Source organism: Erpetoichthys calabaricus, chromosome 9, assembly GCF_900747795.2.
Source record: "Erpetoichthys calabaricus chromosome 9, fErpCal1.3, whole genome shotgun sequence".
Lineage (NCBI taxonomy): Eukaryota > Metazoa > Chordata > Cladistia > Polypteriformes > Polypteridae > Erpetoichthys > Erpetoichthys calabaricus.
In genome coordinates, this window is record NC_041402.2 from 81,563,559 (window position 1) to 81,587,194 (window position 23,636).

Sequence of the window (23,636 nt, forward strand, 5' to 3'; positions counted from 1 at the left end):
GGGGGTTGTGCTTGTTTCCTACTCTGTGTTTTATTTCTGACCTCGCTTTATCCTGCTTGTGGCATGTCAGACGGTTCGTAGTCTTTCTCGTTTTACTCTGGGCAGGGGGGCTTGGTTCTATAACCTGCTCTGCATGTGTTTGTCCCTGTTCTTTAACCTCTTTATGACGTACTTTGTTTCCTACTCTGACGGTTCGTAGTCTCTCCCGTTGTGCTCTGGGGGGGGGGAGCTTTGTGTGGCGCCTGCGCACGTGCGTAGTCTCTCCCGTTTCACTCTGGGGGGGGGGCTTTGTGTGGCACTTGCGCAGTATGTCTTTTGCGTCCACGGGCAGGTCCCTGCGTCCATATCCGGTTTACCATTCTCGTTTAGTAATATGGATATAGTCTATAAGTATGAATTTGACAAGCAACTACAACATGAAGGAAAAAAATTTCAAGCATGTTTTTAAACCTGGAAACCTGACATACCTTTCTTTTGTAAAGCATATCTAGATTGAGCATGCTGTTAATAGTGTCATACAAAATAGAAATGTATTGATTTGTCCACAAATAACTTAACTGTACTGCAGTTCATTGAGTAGGGAATTGTATGTAGTCTTCTTTTTGGTTCTCAGACCATTCCTCCTGGCTTTTGGACCAAGAATAGTCTGACTACATTGAAAAGCAAAGCTCTGTGTGCACTTTATGATCCACAATGAAAGTTTATTTTATTTTTACCAGGTATTTAAATGTTTAAATTTCATTACTATACTAATAGAATGTCCAATAATGAGTTACAATAGGCATCACAGATTTTGATTGAGTTGTGTTTATATATCATTTTCCAGGGCAAAAGGTGGTTTGGGAATGTTTCTAGCCATTTTCCAGTTTCTTGTGATTTTGCATGACCTAATTTTTTGACTGAATATTTGGTTTAGGCCCTTGCCTTAACATCTATGCAGCAGTTCAATGTATATGCATCCATACATGCTATGTTGCATATAGCAAGCAAGAGAGGGGAAAAGTGTGTTAGAAATGAAAATAATTACTTAATGACATGCAAATTCCAAAAAAATATAATGAGTGGTTTGTATCCAGCTCCGGAGCTGTGATGCCATAGCATCAGTATCACCTCAAGTAGAATATGTTAATCATTTTGTGTCTTTAGGTAAATAAAGCATTATTAGTAATTGTAGTAGTAGTAGTAGAAATATTGTCACAAAATGTAATGTGTTTTGACCAGTCTTGGTTTCTGCAGTGGATTCAGATTCCTTCACTTTCTGCACACTTTATTGTGTTGTAGATTTAATTTTAAATGTGAAGTTTTAAATTTATAATTTTTACCCATCAATCTACACTCAATAATCTATAACAAAAAAAGTGATTTAAAAAGATTTGCAAATTCAGTAAAAATGGAAAAGTGAAATCTTTGATTGATATAAGTATTCAGACCCTTAATTTAGTACTTTATAGAAGCCCCCTCAGCAGCAGTTACAGCTTGAGTCTTCTTGGGTAAGTCTCTGTAAGCTTTGCATACTTGGATTAGGGCAGTTTATCCCACTTTTCCTGAAAGAATCTCTCAAGCTCAAGTTAGAATAGTACGGAAGTGTCCGTAAAGTGCTGTCTTCAAGTCTTTTCTCAAATGTTCTATGGGGTTTAAGTCTGGGCTTTGGCTGGTCCAGTCAAAGATAGTCAGAGACTTGTCCTGAAGCCATTCCATGTCTTGGCTGTATGCTTCAGGTCGCTGTCGTGCTGAAAAAGGTGAGTCATCACCCCAGTTTGTGGTTGCGCGCACTCTGTAGCAAGTTTTCTTCAAGGGTCTTTCTGTGTTTGGATGCATTTGTCCACAATTCTGACCAGTTCCTAAGTCCATGCCACTGAGAAGCACCCTCTCAGCATGATGCTTCCACCACCATGCTTCACTTTAGGGATGGTATTAGGCAGGTAATGAGTAGTGTCTGGACTTTTCTCCAAACCTAGAGCTTGGAGTACTGCCCAGAGAGTTTTAGTTTTTGTCTTATCAGACCAGAAAATATTCGTACTCATGATCTTAGTGTCCTTTAAACTGCCATATGTTTTTTTCTAGGTAGCGGCTTTTGTCTGGTCAGGCTACCATAACCAATTGATTGATGGAGTGCTACTTAGATGTTCTTTCATCCAACAAGTTCTCACATCTTAGCAGAGGACTTCTGAAGCTCTGTTAGGGTGACCATTGAGTGCTTCTTCATCCCTCTGACCAAAGCCCTCCTTACCCAGTTACTTAGTTTGGATGGGTGAACAACTCTAGGAATGTTTCATACTTCTTCCATTTCAGTAATTAGCCACTATACTCAAAGCTTCATTAGTGTTTTTTTCATGCTGTCTCAGATCTATGCCTCTCCAAAGTTTTATTGTGGAAGTCTACAGAGAGATAACTGGTCCCCATGGTTTGGTTTATGTCCTGACATGCAATGTGAATTGTGGAACCTTATATACATAGGAATGTGCCTTTCCAAACTATGTGAAATTAGTATGAATAGTTGCATAATATAAATGAGAGATTTCAGTTTTTGATTTTTACTAAATTTGCAAATCTTTCTAAAACATATTTTTACTTTGTTAATATAGGTTATTAAGTGTAGATTGATGGGGAAAAATGGCAAATGTATCGATTTAAAATTACGTCTATGCCACAATAATTTGTGCAGAAAGTGGAGTGGTCTGAATCCATTGTATATTAACACCAAATTCATGCCAATTCATTTACAGTACTTAAAAAAGCAGCAGGATCTACGAGTTTTAACTTTATGCTTCAAGGTTCAGTATGTTAAGGAAGTGTTATTTAATGTAAATAAATATATACAAATTAACAAAGCACAAACAAATCAGTCACTGTGCATTTTTTGCAAATCTAGTTAAATTTGTTTGGACTTCTAAAAGGAAATTTCAAAGCTTTATTGTTTTTACATTTTTTTATTACAGATTAACATATTACTTCTAAAAATAGACAGTGAAGTAACATACACAACTAATAGAACTCTGATCAAAAATAATAAAAAGAAAGGCCACCTCCCACCAAAAAATCCTGTACAGACATGCAAAGGAAATGTTAAAGAGAATGGCTGAGTTTTATAAGTAACTTGATTGCATATTTATGGCAATTTTGTCTATATATAAAATGAAGGATATTTAATTTCAGACTGTTGTAATGATACAAAAAAGACAACGTGAAGGTTTGGGGAGGTGGGGGTCCACCTTTTATATTGTCTGGATCGCTACAAAATAGAAAATTGCTTGTTAGTAATGCTTGCTGTAGCAGATGACTGGTAAGCTTACATAGTGGGGAGGAAGGAAGAGGCGGGATGTCAGTATGAGAAGGGGAAGTGACATCGTGCAGGGGTGTGGTTTGATGTTGGAAGGGGTTGAAACTAGCTTTACTTGTTCCTGCAAGGAAGGAGAAAGAGGCATTAGTGCGCATGACTAGCCGTGTTTACCAGCTTTTCTACACTAACCAGACCCTGCTGCTGCCCCCCATGCACACGTGTGTGACACTGTACATATAAAGAAGAGGCAGTAATTAAACAAAGGAATCCCCTTATTTATACTTTTGTTGCTTTATTTATTTTAATCTTGCAGGATGAACTATTTATCTTAGATGTGTATTATTTCAAAAACATGGTAAGTTTAGGTCCAGGTATTGCTTGCAGAAAGAAAAGAGTTAAATGAATGAATTCATCTTTTATCAGTGTTGTTATGCATTCCAGCTAGGACCATATCAGATGTAAAATTGGTCTCCTTTATACCAATTAACTTTTATTTACATGTTTATGTGTGTCACAAGACAACTATGCAGCCTGAAGAAACCTACAATAAAAAAAAGCTTTATAGCTGTGAGCAAGAATAGACAAGTGTACATTCTCTGAATTCCTTCTTGCCTTGACACAGACTGGGCTGCTAATTAGCTCTTCTGCTGGACGAATACTTGTCCTTTTCTAAATCCATTTACTCATAGTCTAATTCTTGTTGTTAAATAAACCTGTTCTTTAATTTCATGGCTTGTTGCTGCTCTCATTGTGAAATAGCATACATTTCTGAAATTGTTGATTTTCAGTTTTCTAAGAGCACTGTTAAAATGTTTTGTGGACCTGAGCAGATCAACATTCCTGAGACCTTCATCTTTCTTTAATTTTAGATACTGTAAGATGGACACAGTTTGCTAGTCAAATTTTGGCTCATTTTGTATCTCGTTATTGTTTGGCAGCTAATTAAGAAAAAAGAAACAAGGGGTCTGAGTCTTCAAGAACAAGTCAATTACAATTAATTCAAAAGATGTTAATTAGCAGCAAAAGCGAGTCACTAATTAAGAAAAGGGTTAGAATGAAAACCTGCTGCCACTGCGGCCCTCCAGGCCCAGAGTTTGAGAACCCTGGTATAGTGGCTTCTGTGCTTCAGTGAGTCTCAGAGCTTTGTTAACTGGAGCCTTGTGCTCTAAGTAGGGTTATCATAGGCAAATTGGTCTAAGGGGAGGAGCCATGATTAAAACTAGTTTAGCAAAATAATAAATCAGCTATTTGTAAACATTCCTCGTAGGATTGAAAATAAAATAACTTGTGTCTATCTTATAGAATCTCTGCAGATGGAGTAGATATTGTCCTGGATTGCCTTTGTGGTGAAAACACAGGAAAAGGTTTAGGCCTTCTAAAGCCACTTGGAACATATATCTTATATGGTAGGTATTAATTTTGCAGTAGTTATTAGAGTTGGAAAGTTCTTCTGTATTGGAGTAATGAGAATGATGAGCATCACAACAAAAGTGGCTTATTGATGAAAAGATCAGTAACAAAAGTGTCCTGTCAGAGTGATTGTAAATGATATATCTTATATATTTTTGATTCCTCTTATTTTCTTTACCCACCTTTGCAATTGATGGTTCATCCTTCTCAGTATCTATAAAACCTCATCCTAAATTCTCAAAGGTTTTTGGTCTTGTAATTGTTTTTTTCCTTCAAAATTAAGCAGTTCTTTGCACAAAGCAACACATTGTACCCTAAAATGATAACAGTCACTTTTACATGAAAGAGTGGCAGAGGCCAGTGAACACATTGCATGGTGCATTAAGGCAATCAAGTTAAATATTTATGCTAATTAGCATTTTACCATTTCTCTTATATTTTAAGTATATTTGTGCTTATTGCACTTGGCCTTTTGCTTGAAAATGTGTTTAGGTGTATGTACAGTACTTTTGTAAATCAGGCACCACACCCTGGTTTCTTATACATATTAAATGCACTAAGTTACTGTGTATGTGTGTTATGAGCTAATATCAAAGGACTGAACAGAAATGAGCCCAACAAGGAAATACAAGTGGTGGAAGCCTTATTAAATATGATGTACATTGTTTAAAATGTTAAAGTCATATTTTGTTCTTCTGGAATAGTGAACATTTCCTCCGGTTACTCTGATTTCCTCCCACAGTCCAAAGACATGCAGGTTAGGTGCACTGGAGATTCAAAATTGTCCCTAGTGTGCTTGGTGTGTGGGTGTCTGTGTGTGTGTTCGCACCCTGCGGTGGGCTGGCGCCCTGCCCGGGGTTTGTTTCCTGCCTTGCACCCTGTGTTGGCTGGGATTGGCTCCAGCAGACCCCCATTACCCTGTAGTTAAGATATAGCGGGTTGGATAATGGATGGATGGAATAGTGAACATGTTTACTCATTTACTAATTTTCTTGGATTTGGAATGTAAAAAATGTGCAAAATCCTGGTCTCTTAACATAGTATGGAAAATTATTTAATAAAAATACCAGTTGTGTCACAGGGAATTCAAGAAATTAACAACTAAATATTGCAGTTTGTGACTTTAAATAGACTTGGACTAAAATACAGAAGCTGATTTTTTTTATTATGAAAAGAAATATTCCCCAAAGAGGACCAGGTCTGAAAAATGTTAACTTTTCTCAATACAATAAAAGAATGATCTAATTATTTGTAAATTAAATAAATTCTCTGAGTGAAAACGGTATCCTCCCAGGATATAACACAGCACGAATAATACATGTGGGTGAATTTTTCACCTTTTCCATATACTAATATTTCAATTTCAATTCATCTCATCTTATTCTAAAGCCAGCTTCATCAAGTTCAATTTAAGTAATTATTATTAAATGATATTTCACTTTTGATCCAAGTGTCTTTTACAATATGAAATATGACATGCAGCAAACACAAAACATAATGTTGAAACATACACAGAGAAACAACATGTAATCATGTTGTCAAATAATTACAAAAATATAAGCATCATGTATATATTAGTGGGTATAGAAAAGAATTTCCCTGTTTGAAAATATTTACATTTTGTTGCTTTAAAGCTCAAAATGAAAGCACACAAAAATATTTTATTCAGCTTTATTTACTTGATTTAACCTATAACACCCAAGTCAAAGATTTAATAGTAACAGTTTGGAAAAATAACAAAGAAGAATAAATGATAAATTGATAAATGAGACTGATAAAGGATCACCTCCCCCCAAAAACAATACTTGTAAACTCAATCAGGTCTCCATTCCACACTAAGGTAACTGGCTTGCATGTGAGATCAGTTGTAATCATTGTATTTATTTATCATAAAACCAGCTATTCCTGGAGCATTCTAGTACCAGGAATAGTATTCTATGGATACAAAAAGATTTCAAAAGCTTTAATCAATCCCTCAGAGCATGGTAAAGTCCATAATTAAGAAGTGGAAAGTGTTTGGTACTACTAGGTTCTCTCCCTGGATCAGTCCACCCCTCCAAACATGATGGAAATGATGAGGCAACAAGTCAGTGAGGCTAACAAGAGGCCAATGGCAACTTTGAAAAAGTTACAGGACTTTATGGCAAAGAGTGGTCATTTTGTGTATACGAAAACAATATTATAAGCGCTCCATAAATGTGGCTGGTACGGGTGGGTTGCAAGAAAATACAAAATGCACCTAAAAGATTATGAGGCTAAGTGGAAAAAGGTGTTATGGTCAAATGAGACTAAAATTTAACTATTTGGCCTCAACACCAAAGGGTGCACCTGACGGAAAGCCAATACAGCTCACCATTCAAAACATACCATATAGTAAAAGATGGAGGTGGTAGCATCCTGTTGTGGGGGTGTTTCTCTGCAGCAGGGACTAGGGCACTTGTAAGGGTAGAAGGACAAATGGATGGGTCAAAATACCATCACAATCTTGAAGAAAACCTGTTGTTGAAGATAGGAAGTGTGTTCACCTTTCAACATGACAATGACCCGAAGCACACAGCAAAACTGACCATACAGTGGCTGAAGGAAAAAAAAGTTAATGTCCTAATGTAGCCAAGACTGAGCCCAGACTTAAACCATTTTCAAAATCTGTGGAATAATTTGAAGCCTGCAGTCCTTCAGTGATCACAATCAAGTTTCACTGAGCTGGGACAGTTCTGCAAAGATGAGTGGGCAAACATTGCTCACTCTGTGTGTGCACAGTTGGTACAGAAGTATCCCAACAGACTCAAGGCTTTAAATAAAGCAGAAGGTAGTTCCACAAAGTACTGACATCCTTTATTAATTCAAACTTTATCAGTTTTTAATTTGTTATTTTTCTGAACGTTTTCTTACATATCTTTGACTTTGATATTATAGGTTGCATTGAGTAAATAAAGCTGAAAAATTATTTTGTGTGTGTTTTCATTTTAGTCTGTAAAGCAACAAATTGATTCTTTTCTATACCCACTGTAAACTTATGTAGGGTGGTTTTAAGTAGAAAATTACAGCTGTGTTAGACACAGTCTGAAAAGGATCATTCCATAGGCAAATGATAAGTTACTTTATTTGGAAGATGTTTGAGAGTGAATCCATCTTTTGTGAGAACGAATCCATTTTTAAACATACCAAAATGGAAATGATTTTCCAGTGGCAAATCAAGAACAACTATTACCAGTAATTTAAAAAAAGTATAAAAGAGTAACATGGAACAGCCTCAGGAGCAGCTCTAACAAGAATATTCTATGCTAAAATACTGTCTTTCAATTTAATTTAAAGTCTGAGTCCTTTTGGGCTTTTTCATAATATTGGTTATTTACCTTGCGCGGAATTAATTAATTTATATACTGTATTTACACTAACTGTGGCCCTAAAAAAGAGGAAAAAATCCTCTTTATTTGAGACTTATTTTAGTAACATAGTTCACTCCTTAAACTCTGCCAAATGTCAGTAATACCTTAAGTTGACATTCGTTTAAGTTTAGTTTTAGCTCTGTTTTCCCATGGCTTGATAGTGAAGATGTTACTCAGGAACATGGCCAAATTTATAAGCCGATTAGGTCCTGAATATTCAAAATGAGTGTTTTTAAGGTCATACGTGGTTACTACTGGGTGGTGACAAGGAGTGGCTAAAAGTTCATGCACACATGCATAGTTTTAAGTTGATTTGAGATTTGTAATTGAATTTAGCGTGGGACTTGTCATAACTACAGTATTAGAAATCTGACCTTTTTTTATGTGTAAGCCAATTTTTTTCTTTCAAGCGTAGGCTATATTTTAGTATGAAGTCCAAGCAAGGTTTTATCCCTGGAGTTATACGGGCATGTTCGCTTTCATGTTTTGAATTAAATGTAACACAGTAAATGAGCAATATAGACAACCTCAGCCTGCATGTAAAGCATTGTAATAGTCAGTTCTGCCTGAGCCAGATAACCTAACTAGTTTTTCAAGATCCTGCATCTTAAGAAGCCACAGCAAGCTTACCATTTATCTAATCTGGAAAAGCTAGGTTTTAGAAAACATAGAAATTTTGACAACTAAGAGTTAAGTCCTTGTGAAAGTTTTTTTATTGGACTCAGGTAAATTAAAATTCCAGCCTTTTGTGTAAAGAGTATTTAGTATTGCCCTACTATTACTTAGTAAACAAACTTGGGTTTATCCTGAATTTAAACACAAAAACTTATCATTCATCTACTATTTTACATCAATAAATCAGTTACTGTTATAACTAAATAATTCATATTTGGTTTGAATGATAAATAAAGCTGTGTGTCAGCAGTGTGTTACTTTAAGAAAAACAGTACCAGGAGTATTCAGCAAAATTATTACTTCCAATTCCCTTCTGTTGTCACAAACGTGTCATAAACATGGAAGGTATATAAGTTCTGTTTTATGTATAAAAAATCTCACTAACAACCATCTGGATATGAGTAACTTCTTTTCTTCCATATTGTTTACTGAAATGTTTAACTCTTCATTTTTTTTGTTTGAACTTAGTTTTGTCAAGTTTGATTTGCTTGTATGGAATGTTACTTGCTTTTAACAAATTCAATTAAAAAACACTCTTCACTTTCAGAAATGATTTATTTTTGTAGACAACTTGTCTGTTTTCTAGGCTTTTCAGAAGTTGATGTCAATGCATTGGATTACCCGATTACATCATCAGAATTTAAGGAGGCTCTGTGTTTAGAAATACCTAGCACCACCTTAAATGAAGATGTTAAACTCTGCCATGTCCTCCACCTCCAATCTGAACCTTTCTATTAATTTGGCTGTGATTATCCTCATTTTTGCACAGGGCAAAGAGCCATCTAATTGACACTAATGAATTCTAGTGTGAAGTTTTTTGTAAAGCTCCATCTGCAGAGTTTTATTCATTAATTTATTAACCCTGATAAAACTGGATTTATCTACTCCTGCCAGGCTGCAGATAATGTGCACTGCCTTCTACACATTATAGATGTAGCTTCCATGCTATCCCAAATTGCAGCACAGTAATTTACTATTTCTCTGCATCTTTAAAAAAACCCAAATTACCAGCATACTTAGTTTAAATTTGCACATCACTTGTACCTCACCACCTTGTAAATTTGACGCTATTAATTTGGCTGTTGATCCCATCTGTCACTCGTGCCCTTTAAATAATCCTTTGGAACGTTTCTCCATATGTTTGGAGATTATCCTCTAGTCTTGGTTTTCTGGACTTATGTTTGTAACTTGCCTGTCATATATTCTCTCTGTTAATGTTGCCCTTTTGCTTCAAATATTTCTACTCATGGACGCCTTGAACTTTATACAGCAGAGGTTTTTCTATCTGAGTACCATCTCTGCAAAGCTAATCTTAGCCCCTTGCTGCAAAACACCTATCTCTCTTTCGCTCTGTAAACTTATGGACGTCCTCTACATTTAATTTATTTATACTTGAACTTTCAGTGGCATGGATTAACAGAACATTTTGCTCCAGTACTGAGAAGTGGCAAGAGCCTATGTGTTTGGTGTGGAGCTGGTTGACTGGACAGTCCAATTAGTGCTACTTTATCGTTAAGTCTTCCCTTTCCCAACTGTTTTCTCTGCTTTTGGGGTCACTGTGTTGTTGGTCCTCTCTCACTAGTCCACACAGACATCAGTAACTTTCAGTTCTTCAGGAACCACTTTTCAAAGTCAAAGTCAAAATGAACTTTATTGTCTTCTCAACCATATACAAGTATACAGATAGATGAAATTGTGAAGCTCAGGGTACACAGTGTAACAACATGACATGCAAACAATGATTTAAAAATAGAATTAAAATTAAAGTTAAAACACAAATAAGACAAGACATTGTGCAAAAACAAGACAGACAAAGAAGCAGCAGCAATATTGATGTGTAATATATGAAATATAATAAATAAATAATAGATATAGATAATACAGAAATTATCAGTGTATGATAATAGTTGTTTTTTAAGACATGTGAAAACAATGACAGGTCAGAATGTTTTACAGGTCAATTCTAGAGTGGAGTGGGGAGTTTAGACCTTGAAGGGTGTTATTGTTGTATATTGTTACTGCTCCTATTTCTATGATTGTTATTTATTCTTACTGAAGTCAAATGAAAAAAAATGATAATATTGAAAGATTGGGTTATAGTATAAAGATCTTTATATAACAGCTAAGAATATTATAATTATACTTTGTATTCCTATGCTAAGCTAGTGAGAGACACAACAGAATTTTAAAGCATTTGAATATTTATACTTCATACAGTAAAAGTTATATTTCCTTATTTAAATGAGCAGTTCATACTAGCTGTTTTTAAATTATGTTCCTTTGTATATTCAGTGGTTGGTAAAATATACTAACTGTATGTTTCATGCTGTTTTAGGTTCTTCAAACATGGTTACTGGTGAAACAAAAAGCTTTTTTAGCTTTGCTAAGTCTGTAAGTATTACCAAATGCTTATTGATTCCTTTGAATTTTTATGTTCAAAATTTAACATGAGCTTACAATAATGTCCTTGCTTTGCTATAGTCCTAAGTGTTTTTTAGTGGAAGATGTTTGTTTTAATACCACTTTATTATAATGTCAGTGTTCTACCTTGCTTTAACAGTGCTGTCTTGGAGTGCATTAGGGGTTGTGGTGGTGCATGATTTTACTATAAAAACAGTGCGCTCAGGCTTGGTGGGGTTGGGTGCATGTCATTGGAAAACTATGTGGTTGCAGGGTGCGCAACAGGGAAAGTAGATGATTGCTTGTTAACATGCAAGCACGATCAGCTCAGCTGTTCCTCGTCAACATTTTGCTAGTCAGTAAGCAAAGCACCTGCACCCACAAAGATATAAAAGGACCTGAGCAGAGATAGAAGAAAGGGTTAAGAAAGAACAGAAAGAGAAAGATATGGGAGAAAAGCAAGTCCAGGAATTTGGGAAAGACAGTTGGAAGAAATGAAAGAGAGTGGATTGAGTAGGTGAGCCTCTGTGGTGTATCAGAGGCAAGGTGTGCAGTAGAGAGGGAGCGAAGGGAATGACATTCCAGGGGCAGATCGCTCCTGCAGAGTATTTTGGAGGAGCAGGAGTGATTGAGTGCTTCAGTTATTCTGCCAGACCAAACGCAGTTGGCAGAATGGTTCTGAGCTTCTCAGCGTTGTCTAATTGAGGATGAGAAACGGAGTGGGGACCCAGTGTGTGAGAGGGGAAGAGACAAATAAGAGAGAGTGAGATACACACACACACTGGAGCTCAGATCAGAGAAGAAAAGAAACATGATTATATCTCTATGCTTTTGGGATTGATTTTAACTCTGATTTGGATTTATTATTGATTCATTTTGCTCCCTGAAAATGATTTTATTATAAATTATTTATGGATTATTTACCTATTTAAAGATTTGCACAGTACCTGGGTATTATCTTTGTTAATAAATATGCACTTTGCACTTTGCACTTTCTGCACCCTGGTCATGGATGGGCATCACAAGTGCATATCCAGATTATATGTTCTTTCTCTTCCACTAATGGAAATGTCCTACACCATCAAAAGGAACTTGAATGGCAGTAAGAAAGCTATTGCTAAAATTATAAAATAAGAAAAAGGCTTGCTTTGGAAAGGGATCACATCTAGTTTCAGTTTACTCAGATATTAAAGCGTAGAACAAGTAACCAATTGTAGATTTGAGTACTGCACAGTTGTAACAAGCATTTGAATTGTGGACCCTCCTCCTGTCATTATTATATTCATAGTGGTGATCCAAAACTAGAGTACCTTGGGGTTATTTAGTGTCAGTCTGTGAAAGTGCACAGGTGATTTGATTGTCTTTTTTGAAGCATTTTTGATATGCACATGTATATGAGTAATATTTTCTTCTTGTGTCAGTGCATGCTTTTTGCCGATATAATATGAAGTTCAATATTAGCCAGTGAGTAAGCTGTGACTGAGCTGGACTCCTGACCAATTAATGAAGCAGGGAGGTGAGTCTTGAGATTGGATGCATCTGAGCACATTTATTTCTGAGAGTGTTTTCCTGAAGTTGTTTATTTAACAATATTTTAATACGTAAAAATAGTGCTGCTGATTATTCAACATTAATGTGTGTGATTAACACATTCACAATTTCTGCAATTAAACTATAAAGCAACACCTAAATGCACTAAATAAATAAGGTAAATTTGACCTCACTTCAAACATTGTTAATGAAGCAACGTCAAACTAATCCAAGTCTATTAATAGTAGTGTCGGTTTAGCACTGCCAAATAAATGCAGTCATGTGCCAGTTTAATGCCATCTGAGTTGATGACCCATTAGCAGCAATTGCAAACTGCCCCCTTCATGAAGCAAGTATTATTGGAGGTCCTCCTTGGTGAAATGAACTCGCTTAGAAACAGGGAAACATATTGTGTAGCAATGATGATCATTTAAGTGACCCACTTGCGAACCAACAACAGCAACCTATGTCGTAACCTAGTGGCTGAGAAACACTAGCTTAGTCGAACCAGTGACTGAAACCTGCGACCCACTGGCCATGTGAACCTGTACTTGAGAAACACTACCTTACACGGACCCAGCTTGTGGAAACCATGACTCAAAGATTTGTTTGTGCTACTCTGTACCAGCAGTTAAAGTATGGGCACCAGTGACCCACACCAGATCTAAAGGGCCTCAATTGCAATGACTTGTGTACTTTGTGACTGACATATGGCCAATTTGACATATGACCAATTGGAGGGTCCCAAATGGATTTGTAATTCAACACATGACTGTACTATATATTTTACAAATAACTGTGTTATGTGTGCTGTTTCTTTCCAGGATTGAAAGTAGGAAGGCAGTGTTTGACAGCATTGCCCGTCAAGGGTGGGATTTCCAGGCTGCTGTCAGGAACTGTTCCAATCAGTAGCTAATTGGAGGTTAGGCCGCTAAATACAAAAAGAGAAGGAAAAAACCCATTGTGAAATGTCAAATTAAAGCACTGAGATTTCATTCTTTATTTTGGAAAAACAAAAGGAATTAATAAAAAAGAGCACCCCTTGAATTGACTATCCATCCATCCATTCATCCATGCATCCATTTTCTTCTGCTTATCCAGGTCCTGGTCACAGGAGCAGCAGTTTAAGCAAAGATATCCAGACATTCTTTTACCCCCTACCTCTTCTAACTGTGTTAGGGTTATGGTGTAAAAATTTAAAATGTGTAAATAAAAAAGTGTAAAAATAAAAAAAAATTAATTGTGTGATTGTGATTTAATGTTTTAATTGAATAGCAGCCCTGGAAAAAATACATGTGTTTGGGACATTGTGAACATAACACTGGATAATACTGAAAACTGACATCTCCAAAGTCCTGAGTTGAAAAACTGGCTCAAACATTACTTGTTTAGGTTCTTACGCCTTTGTGAATAGAATTTTCTTTAGCTACTCAATTTTTCTTCCAACATCCAAAGATGCACCAACTCTAAATTGACCCTGTGTTAGTGGGTGTGGGTGTATATATGAATTTGTCCTTTTGATGAAAAACTGTCCCATTATGTAATGATTCATCCTTTTTGCTTCTTACTATCAGGATAGATTTTAACTTTCCATAGCACTTTGAATGCTTTTAACCACTGGGTATGTGATAAGTTAGAAATATATTCTACCTTTTACTTTTTAAAAATGCTCTGACAAGTCTTTATTTATACAAGATAGTTTTCAAATTGTTGTTTTCATTTGAACAGTTAACAGATTTGGCAAAAAAGGTCTTTAGGAATTTAAAATATATTTTCCTTATAAATATAAAAAACATAACGGTAGTTGTGTCTTTTTAGAAAATGTTTAGAATAAAGTATCTTACAATTTACAGTCATACCTTAGTATGAGGTCTTGATATGAACATGAACTATGCAAGCAGTGATAAAGTTACAGCTTTACTTGAGGAAGCTGAATCTAACAAATTCTAGTGTTTGTGTTTATTTTTTATAGAAAATGACAGGAGAACATTTAAGGCAAGAAATGTATTTTGAATGCTCTATTCCTGTCACTTAAAGAGAAAGAAGTCCAGATATGATTTATTGTTTAATTTTATTTTTTACGTGATTAATTTTTTTCACCTAATCTCTTGGGGAAGAAGGCGATAATCGTAAATTAAAAAAATATATCTCAAATTTATTCTGTCACAAAACCTTTAAGGTATATTTGCAGCTCTCACAGAATAAAATTATGGAAATATTAAATAGGTGATCGCAACATTTTCAAATCAGCTTAATCCAGTTTAGGTTTGGGCAGGGTTGCCTATCTTGGCACCTAGAATTTGAAAATATAACTGCAATATAATTGGATTTTTTTCAATCTCATAGATAAATAGATAGATCAATGTCAAGTGCAGATTTTCAGTTTAATGTTATTTTATTTCTCACATTCCTGTGTAATGCTGGGAATGATGTGGGTTGTATAGAAATGTAGAATATGTACTGTTTATGTTGAATCAATTATTATTTTTACAATTTTCATAATTTCATAATTCACTCACTTAGTTTCAGTCTAGTACTCCTGCTAAGGATTAAATGGAAAAAAATCACCACAGTAGTCAGGCAAATTAATATATTGAATACAGCAGCAGGCCTGGACCCTTATTTATAACACCACCAATAAAATTTCATGAAAGCCTCCTCCATATACACATAATTCCACCATCTGTTTATATATATATATATATATATATATATATATATATATATATATATATATATATATATATATATGCAAGAATAAAGACAGTCCACTTCCATAGTAAGAGCTGATTCCATATTGCATTGTACATCTGTTCTAATGCTTTGCTGTAGGTTCCCATGGTGGCTGAGAAGTATCATCTCCTTCTACTACTTTTTTTTAAAGGAACCACCATCTCAGCAAATTTCTAGGTATTTTCCCAGTTTCCCATGTAGCACTGAAGAGAAATCTGCATTGGCAGTGAAAGAATAGTTCTTTACACCAGAGTGGGAATACATTTGATTTTACAGTGTGTTAGTCGCTTTAATATGAGTTGTGTGAGCACAGAAGGCACCTCCAGTGGCTTGTTTGGGCAAAGTCTTAATGAGCTGGTCTCTCCACCCCAATGCATCATTGAAAACATCATCCCAAGGCTTGTATTGAGAATTGGTTCCCAGTTTCTCTGTTCTTGACAAAGTTGTCTTTTATTTTTATTAAAATTATCATTGGAATCTCTTTTTAATATTTTTTGTCTGTTGATAGTACAGAAAAGCTTCATTGAAACAGAACATCTACAGACCTTTTTAAACTTTCATGCTTATAAAATAATATAATTAATAATGCTGCAAACAATTTCTTAATTTAATAGGCTTGCATAGGTTGTTGTGATAACCTTAATTAAATGTTTGACAGCTCTTTCATGTCAGTTGCAATTAACAACTGTTCTTGGCATAATGCCTGGAGAACAGTCATAATATGTGTAAATAGGCTTTGACTTTCAAAGAAGAAACTATTTTAATTTTAGATAATACTTTGCTGTGAATTTGGAATATGGACACTTGCTGTTATTGCATACCACCTTGACTACTGCTCTTCATAGTAATCAGTGTCTTAGTCAAAATTCATCTGTGTTTTTAACAGAAATGTGAATTTATTTTCATTTTATATACAATTAAATGTGTGCATTAGTGAATGTTTAGATTTTATGGTAAATCTGTTAAAATATTGATTTTCTTTAATCTTTTTAAGTGTATTTTTATAGATAATTTTCCTCTTAAAGTTTTGTTTCTATATTATAGTTTTATAGTACAGAGCTTATTGAAATTAATTGAGAATAACAACGTTCATAGAATTAACAAAAAATAAGTTACGTCTTTTCTTATATATAGTGCAGACTGCTAGTATTTTTGTATTTTGAAGTAGAAGAGTAACTAGAAGGTCTTAAGGAGCAAATTCAACCAAGGGTGTAAAATTATGGTGTTGAAAGGCTGCAATGGTTACATATTTTCTCATTTTTTCCAGAAGAGGCAAATTCACATTTTTTAATACACTTGGGTAATGGACACTATATTTCACTAGCTGAAAATACCCCTGCAGTGTTTGCTTTGCTTTCTCACAAACATTTAGAGTAGAGTCAACATCATGTTTTATTTAAAAAGAAATAACGTAAATGTTTTTTATGCTTGCTAAGCAAGCTCTTTTTGCCAAGATTGTTCTTAAAAAAAGGGGATTAATTCTGCGATACAAGTACAACTGTGAATCAGTTTGTTTTGCAGAAGAAGAACTGGTTAATTATGTGGCATGCCTCTGTTTATTAATTAGATATTAGATGCATTGGAAAAGACATTTGGTATCAGATTATACAGGCTATAAGAATATGTGCTATATATGGCATGATGATAAAAATTTCATGATGTCAAATGATGTACTGTGCTTATGCTAATTAAGTAGCCTAACTAGGCAAACAATTCAATTCAGTAAAAGTAATTAGTGTCTTATTAAGAGTATAGTTAAAATGGATGGATGGATGAAAACCTGTAACCATTTGAACTCTGAATCCAGTGAGTGGTTGTGACGGTGTGTATCCACACACTGGGCTCATATCTTTCTTTGATAAGGGACAGCAGAATGCCTCCCAAACAAGTTCCAGTTAAAGCACCCATCAGCTTATGTGGCAAAGTCATTTTCTTTCATAGGGTCATCTTGGGGCTACCAAACTCATGGCAGATTGTCCACCTTACAGGTGTGCAGCTGCACTGTATCCTGTCTTAGTGGAACCAAAACATATGCAATTTATGTTAATGGCTATTTTGTTACATGTAAATTTCATGTCATCTTAGGATGTCCACCAAGTGGAAATGCAGCAACTGTACATATCACTGACTCCTTTCTGAGAGCTGAGGCAGCTCCTTGCCCCGACTGAGCACCCTATTGTGCATCTTCTGAAACAAACATTTCACTCTTATTGTGGAAGGGATAAGGAAGTGAATAATGTTACATTTGTGAGTAAACAACTTTTAGACATATTATCTGTTTGTGTCCTCTGCAGCCTTCAGAATATTTAACAGGTATTTGGGGTTAAACACAGTCATCTACCTCATACTAATCCAACCATTTAAAGTGCAGTCCAGTCTGCTTTGAAATCCATAGTGTGCTCATGGGTTCTTGCTTCAAAACCTGATCTTATGAAGAGTTAGTCTTACAATTACTTAGATTCATACCAGTACTAGACATGTCCTTCATAAATTCTGTCTCAGAATAGCAGTCTTCCATTTTGCATAAACCTACAATGAATTTATCCATTTAAAACTACTTCCTCATCACATCACAGGGTTTGTTTTACTTCTTATTGTTTGTGGTGTCTTTTGATAATTGCGGCTAGCAAGATAATCTACAGGAACGCCCTTTTAATTTATGCTGTAAAGTACAGTGCATCCGGAAAGTATTCACAGCGCATCACTTTTTCCACATTTTGTTATGTTACAGCCTTATTCCAAAATGGATTAAATTCATTTTTTTCCTCAGAATTCTACACACAACACCCCATAATGACAATGTGAAAAAAGTTTACTTGAGGTTTTTGAAAATTTATTAAAAGTAAAAAAAATTGAGAAATCACATGTACATAAGTATTCACAGCCTTTGCTCAATACTTTTGTTGATGCACCTTTGGCAGCCATTACAGCCTCAAGTCTTTTTGAATATGATGCCACAAGCTTGGCACACCTATCCTTGGCCAGTTTCGCCCATTCCTCTTTGCAGCACCTCTCAAGTTCCATCAAGTTGGATGGGAAGCGTCGGTGCACAGCTATTTTAAGATCTCTCCAGAGATGTTCAATCGGATTCAAGTCTGAGCTCTGGCTGGGCCACTCAAGGACATTCACAGAGTTGTCCTGAAGCCACTCCTTTGATATCTTGGCTGTGTGCTTAGGGTCGTTGTCCTGCTGAAAGATGAACCGTTGCCCCAGTCTGAGGTCAAGAGCACTCTGGAACAGGTTTTCATGCAGGATGTCTCTGTGCATTGCTGCAGTCATCTTTCCCTTTATCCTGACTAGTCTCCCAGTCCCTGCCGCTGATAAACATCCCCACAGCAAGATGCTGCCACCACCATGCTTCACTGTAGGGATGGTATTGGCCTGGTTATGAGCGGGTCCTGGTTTCCTCCAAACGTGACGCCTGGCATTCACACCAAAGAGTTCAATCTCTGTCTCCTCAGACCAGAGAATTTTCTTTCTCATGGTCTGAGAGTCCTTCAGGTGCATTTTGGCAAACTCCAGGCGGGCTGCCATATGCCTTTTACTAAGGAGTGGCTTCCGTCTGGCCACTCTACCATGCAGGCCTGATTGGTGGATTGCTGCAGAGATGGTTGTCCTTCTGGAAGGTTCTCCTCTCTCCACGGAGGACCTCTGGAGCTCTGACAAAGTGACATTCGGGTTCTTGGTCACCTCCCTGACTAAGGCCCTTCTCCCCCAATCGCTCAGTTTAGATGGCCGGCCAGCTCTAGGAATAGTCCTGGTGGTTTTGAACTTCTTCCACTTACGGATGATGGAGGCCACTGTGCTCATTGGGACCTTCAAAGCAGCAGAACTTTTTCTGTAACCTTCCCCAGATTTGTGCCGTGAGACAATCCTGTCTCGTAGGTCTACAGACAATTCCTTTGACTTCATGCTTGGTTTGGGCTCAGACATGAGCTGTCAACTGTGGGACCTTATATATTGACTGGTGTGTGCCTTTCCAAATCATGTCCAATCAACTGAATTTACCACAGGTGGACTCCAATTAAGCTGCAGAAACATCTCAAGGATGATCAGGGGAAACAGGATGCACCTGAGCTCAATTTTGAGCTTCATGGCAAAGGCTGTGAATACTTATGTTCATGTGCTTTCTCAATTTTTTTATTTTTAATAAATTTGCAAAAACCTCAAGTAAACTTTTTTCACGTTGTCATTATGGGGTGTTGTGTGTAGAATTCTGAGGAAAGAATGAATTTAATCCGTTTTGGAATAAGGCTGTAACATAACAAAATGTGGAAAAAGTGATATGCAGTGAAAACTTTCCAGATGCACTGTATATTTTCAGTTTTCTGAATTTTTTAAGCACACCCATCAAAAATGAGTTTAGATGGGGCATGGTCAACAGGCAGTCATAGCCATCCCACTTCATGTGATAATGCATTGAACTCCATTCTCTGGTTTGAATTGACTTCGTCTTCACTGACTCCAGAATAATGAGGAAGTCATACATCAGAGTGGATACCTTCTTTACTATGTTAATCTCTGGAACTTCCCCAGAAATAATTTTTTTACAGATTTTCCTCTACCACATTACTGTGCCTAGTATAAAGTATTAGTTTGGTCTTCAGTTTTTTCATAGGCTTTCAAATCTTTTCTTGCCGTTACTTGGCAGTTTCTGTTATCTTGTCACCATAGAAACTGTACTTGTTGCTGCCTGTTTGCATGATTTACAGTCTTTGGAAATGTTTGAAATTTTTCAGTTTTATATGGGCTTTCTGCCACTTCATGAACAATGCCTTGATATGTGAATGTAATTATCCAGACAATTTGTCCACTACCCATGAAAGACCCAACTTTAATGTTATTGTTTAATGTGACAGTCATTATAAAAGTGTTGTATCCCTGAAGTTAAAATGACCTGTTCGCAAGTCTGACCTTCTCACAAATGATCTGCTCCACCACAATAAAAACAAAGGTCCTCTTCTGTTTGTACCCTAAATTATTTTAGACTAACCATTGATTGGCCCAGTTCCAGAGAACTTTCAGATTTTTTTTTCTCACTCAGTCTTCTGATCAGTGAAATCCTAAAACATGGTAATTGTTGTGACCATTGCTAACTAAAAGTGAAATGCCTTTGGACAATTAATAATTAGAGTGGCTGAGATGTAGAAGGTCTTTCTATAAGGGTTTTATAGAAGAAAAGTCAGGTCATTGGAAATAACAGTACATGAAAACATAAAGTCTGGCTACCAAAGTTCAAATGGATGCATGAAATATGAAGTCAAAGAACAAAGCTCTATTAAAACAGAATCTAAATCTGATTTTTTTTTGCTTTTGCACAAATCTGTAACAAAATCTTTAATTTTCATAAAGTTAATGTGTATGGAAATCTTTTATAGCATGACTGTGATGACAGCACATGGCCAACAATGCTAAGAATCCTAACAGCTAAATGTTTCAAAGTGGCAGTGCCCCTGAAAAGAAACACACCAAAATGGTGGTTAAGTGGCATCGACAAAATAAAGATAAAAATATAAACAAATACCATACCATATTAACAAAAATTATTAACTTGTTGAAAACAATAAACGCACATAATTAAAAATGCCATTATTGGGTCTTACATTAACAAGCATACAAAGAGGATTTAATGCAGATATAAATTCCTTACTATAGAATTCCTTCTTTCCGTAATTTCATAGTATATAATGTATATGTATGATCCTGTAATAGAATTTGAAGCTAGCTAATGCCATATTCCCTTCTCTGAATAATGTGTTAATTGTATTCCAAATAAAAATGTTTACTGTTATGTAAATATAATAAAGACAGCATGAGACATTCTAGCACTTTTGAATCCCAACTCTTAATTAAATGGCCAAGCACTCCCAGCTCTCCATAAAATGTGAAGGAGTTCAAACATATTATATTGGACGACCTTACTTCTACCCATCTACATGGCCTGCTTCCTTTAAATTATGGTCCCCATTTATCCCGCTTTATAGCTTCTGTGCCCAGAGAATGGTTACACCAAGGGCATTTTTCCATATACTCAACAAACTGACCCTTCCAGTGTCCTTCCTTCTTTCTTTATCTGTAGCACATGTTAAAATAAATTCCCCAAATATTTGTTGCTTTAGTAAAATAGAAATTAGTTCTATAGTAAATGCAAAAATGAGAGGTGAAAGATTTTATCTTTATTTTATTAAAATTGACTATTGCAGGATTTTTGATGATTAAGTATCAATAAGACAGCCACCCTGGGATGGCAGTTTAATGCAGGTAATGGGGTGTAGGGTCTCTGTTTCATGTACCGGCCGGGACACCAGAAATATGAAGAGATCTGGAAATATGAAGAGATCTGTACAATTTATGAACTGCTCTCTTCAATGCTTGCATGGACTAGGTGTTGGGCAGGGCTGTGGGGCATCTGTTGGTGAGGAAAGGTTCACTGATCTTGACTTTGTCGATGATGCTGTGATCTTTGTGGAGTCAATGGAGGCTGTGATCAGAGCTGTCTGGGCTTGCGAGTTTCCTGGATAAAAGTGAAGATCCAGGCTTTCAATGACCTCTTGGGCACAGCTGTCTGCAGCGTGTCTGTATACAGAGAGAGTGTCGACATCATTGAGAGGTTTACTTACCTTAGCAGCAACTTTCATGTCTCTGGTGACTCTTCGCATGAAGTCAGTAGATGGATTGGGAGAGCATGGGGGGTTATGAGTTTGCTGAAAATGGGGGTATGTGGCAAACCCAATATCTGTGCAAAAAAGTATGAATGTCCAAGTCTTTAGAGTCCTGGTGCCTCCTGTTTTGCTATATGACTGTGAAACATGGACATGCAATATGGCATGCTATCTATGACCTGGGATGAAGACTGGACTGGACAGCTTGCTTGACTTTGTGTCAAAACAAGTTGTTGCTCATGGAGTCCCAAATAAGACACATTACCTGCATTGTGAGGGAGTGTCAGTTACGGCACAATACCTATGTGGTGTGATACACAGAGGGTGATCTGGCTAGCGGCTGGTCCAGGCCAAGGGGAAGCTCACGTAACACCTGGCTGCAGCAGATAAATGGTCATTTCTGGAGGGAGGGACTGGGCCATGTGTCTGCCTTGGGGGTTGCCAACTGGAATCCCGAACTGTTTCGTTTTGTGGTGGGTGCGCCAATGTGCTGTACCAGTCCATGCTCCCCAAACTTACCTGACCTGACCTGTTCATAAACTGGCAAAAGTCTACATTAACACTTCTATTTTCTTTGTTCCAAATCGAAACATGGCTGAAAACTTGCTTTCACCAATAACCCAGACATGCTTGTTGAAATAAAAAAAAATACAATTTATTCATAACATAAGTAAAATAGAAGGTGGATATATACAAAAATATACTGTAGATATGTATTGACAAAGGACTAATACAACACTATACATAAAATGCCGAAAGCTTAGTTTAACCTTTTCTCTCCTGTAGAAGTAGGCACGTAACTCATCAATTATATCTTTTGGCTTAGACAGGACTTTCCTCTCTAACAGGAAAAGACACATGATTTACGAATCCTGAATTTTCAATTCATGAAGTTAAGATAAATAAGTTTTCTGGCTGGTTATTACATATCTGTTTTGTCTTCTTTCCTCTTTTGTATTGTTAATATGTAGCCTTTGTCAGAATGCCTCAAATCTCACAGACTTACCACTGTTTATAACGCATTGTACCATATAACTTCTCCCTACCTTCCCTTTTACATTTATAACCTCAGGCAATTAGGTATAGTAAAAAAGAAGCAGGAGTTAAGTTACACTTTAAATGATGTATTATTGATAATATTTATAAAAAATAACAATAAGCAAAGTACATTTGAATATCGGCAACCATTCAGTCTGATAAATGCTGATGTGTAGTTTCAGACGGCACACAAAGTTGTTAGTTACTTCATATGTCTCTAGTTAAGGCATCCTTTTTGGTCAGCTTTCTTAATAATAATAATAATAATTCATTACATTTATATAGTGCTTTTCTTCAGAACAGGCCGCATGCCTGTCTCAATATGGCTGCCGAGCTGTGCACCATTGTGTTGTACTTTTCAGTTCATGGTGTGTGAGATGCACCTTCATTAGTTGGTAAGAGAGAAAGCTAGGAAGGGGTAAAGCAAGCAAATTTATAGATTCTCTGTCCAAACCATACAGCCAATAGGGTATCATGGTACTTGAAGGCTTCTGATGCAAGCCAATTCCAAACAGCCAT

At 36.3% G+C, this 23,636-nt stretch overlaps 1 protein-coding gene across 2 annotated transcripts in view; it reads left to right on the forward strand.

The window, feature by feature from the left end:
• The window catches only part of vat1l (vesicle amine transport 1-like), a 229,473-nt gene that overhangs the window by 102,971 nt on the left and 102,866 nt on the right, over positions 1–23,636 (forward strand). Inside the window, exons 5-7 of one of the 2 annotated variants that reach the window (XM_051932018.1) lie at positions 4,583–4,686; positions 11,090–11,145; positions 13,509–13,840. In XM_051932018.1, coding sequence (XP_051787978.1) covers positions 4,583–4,686; positions 11,090–11,145; positions 13,509–13,514 — 166 coding nt within the window. In that variant the 3' untranslated portion in view covers positions 13,515–13,840. Of the gene's footprint in view, positions 1–4,582; positions 4,687–11,089; positions 11,146–13,508; positions 13,841–23,636 lie in introns of those variants that run through there. The other variant, XM_028809815.2, reaches the window with a different exon arrangement.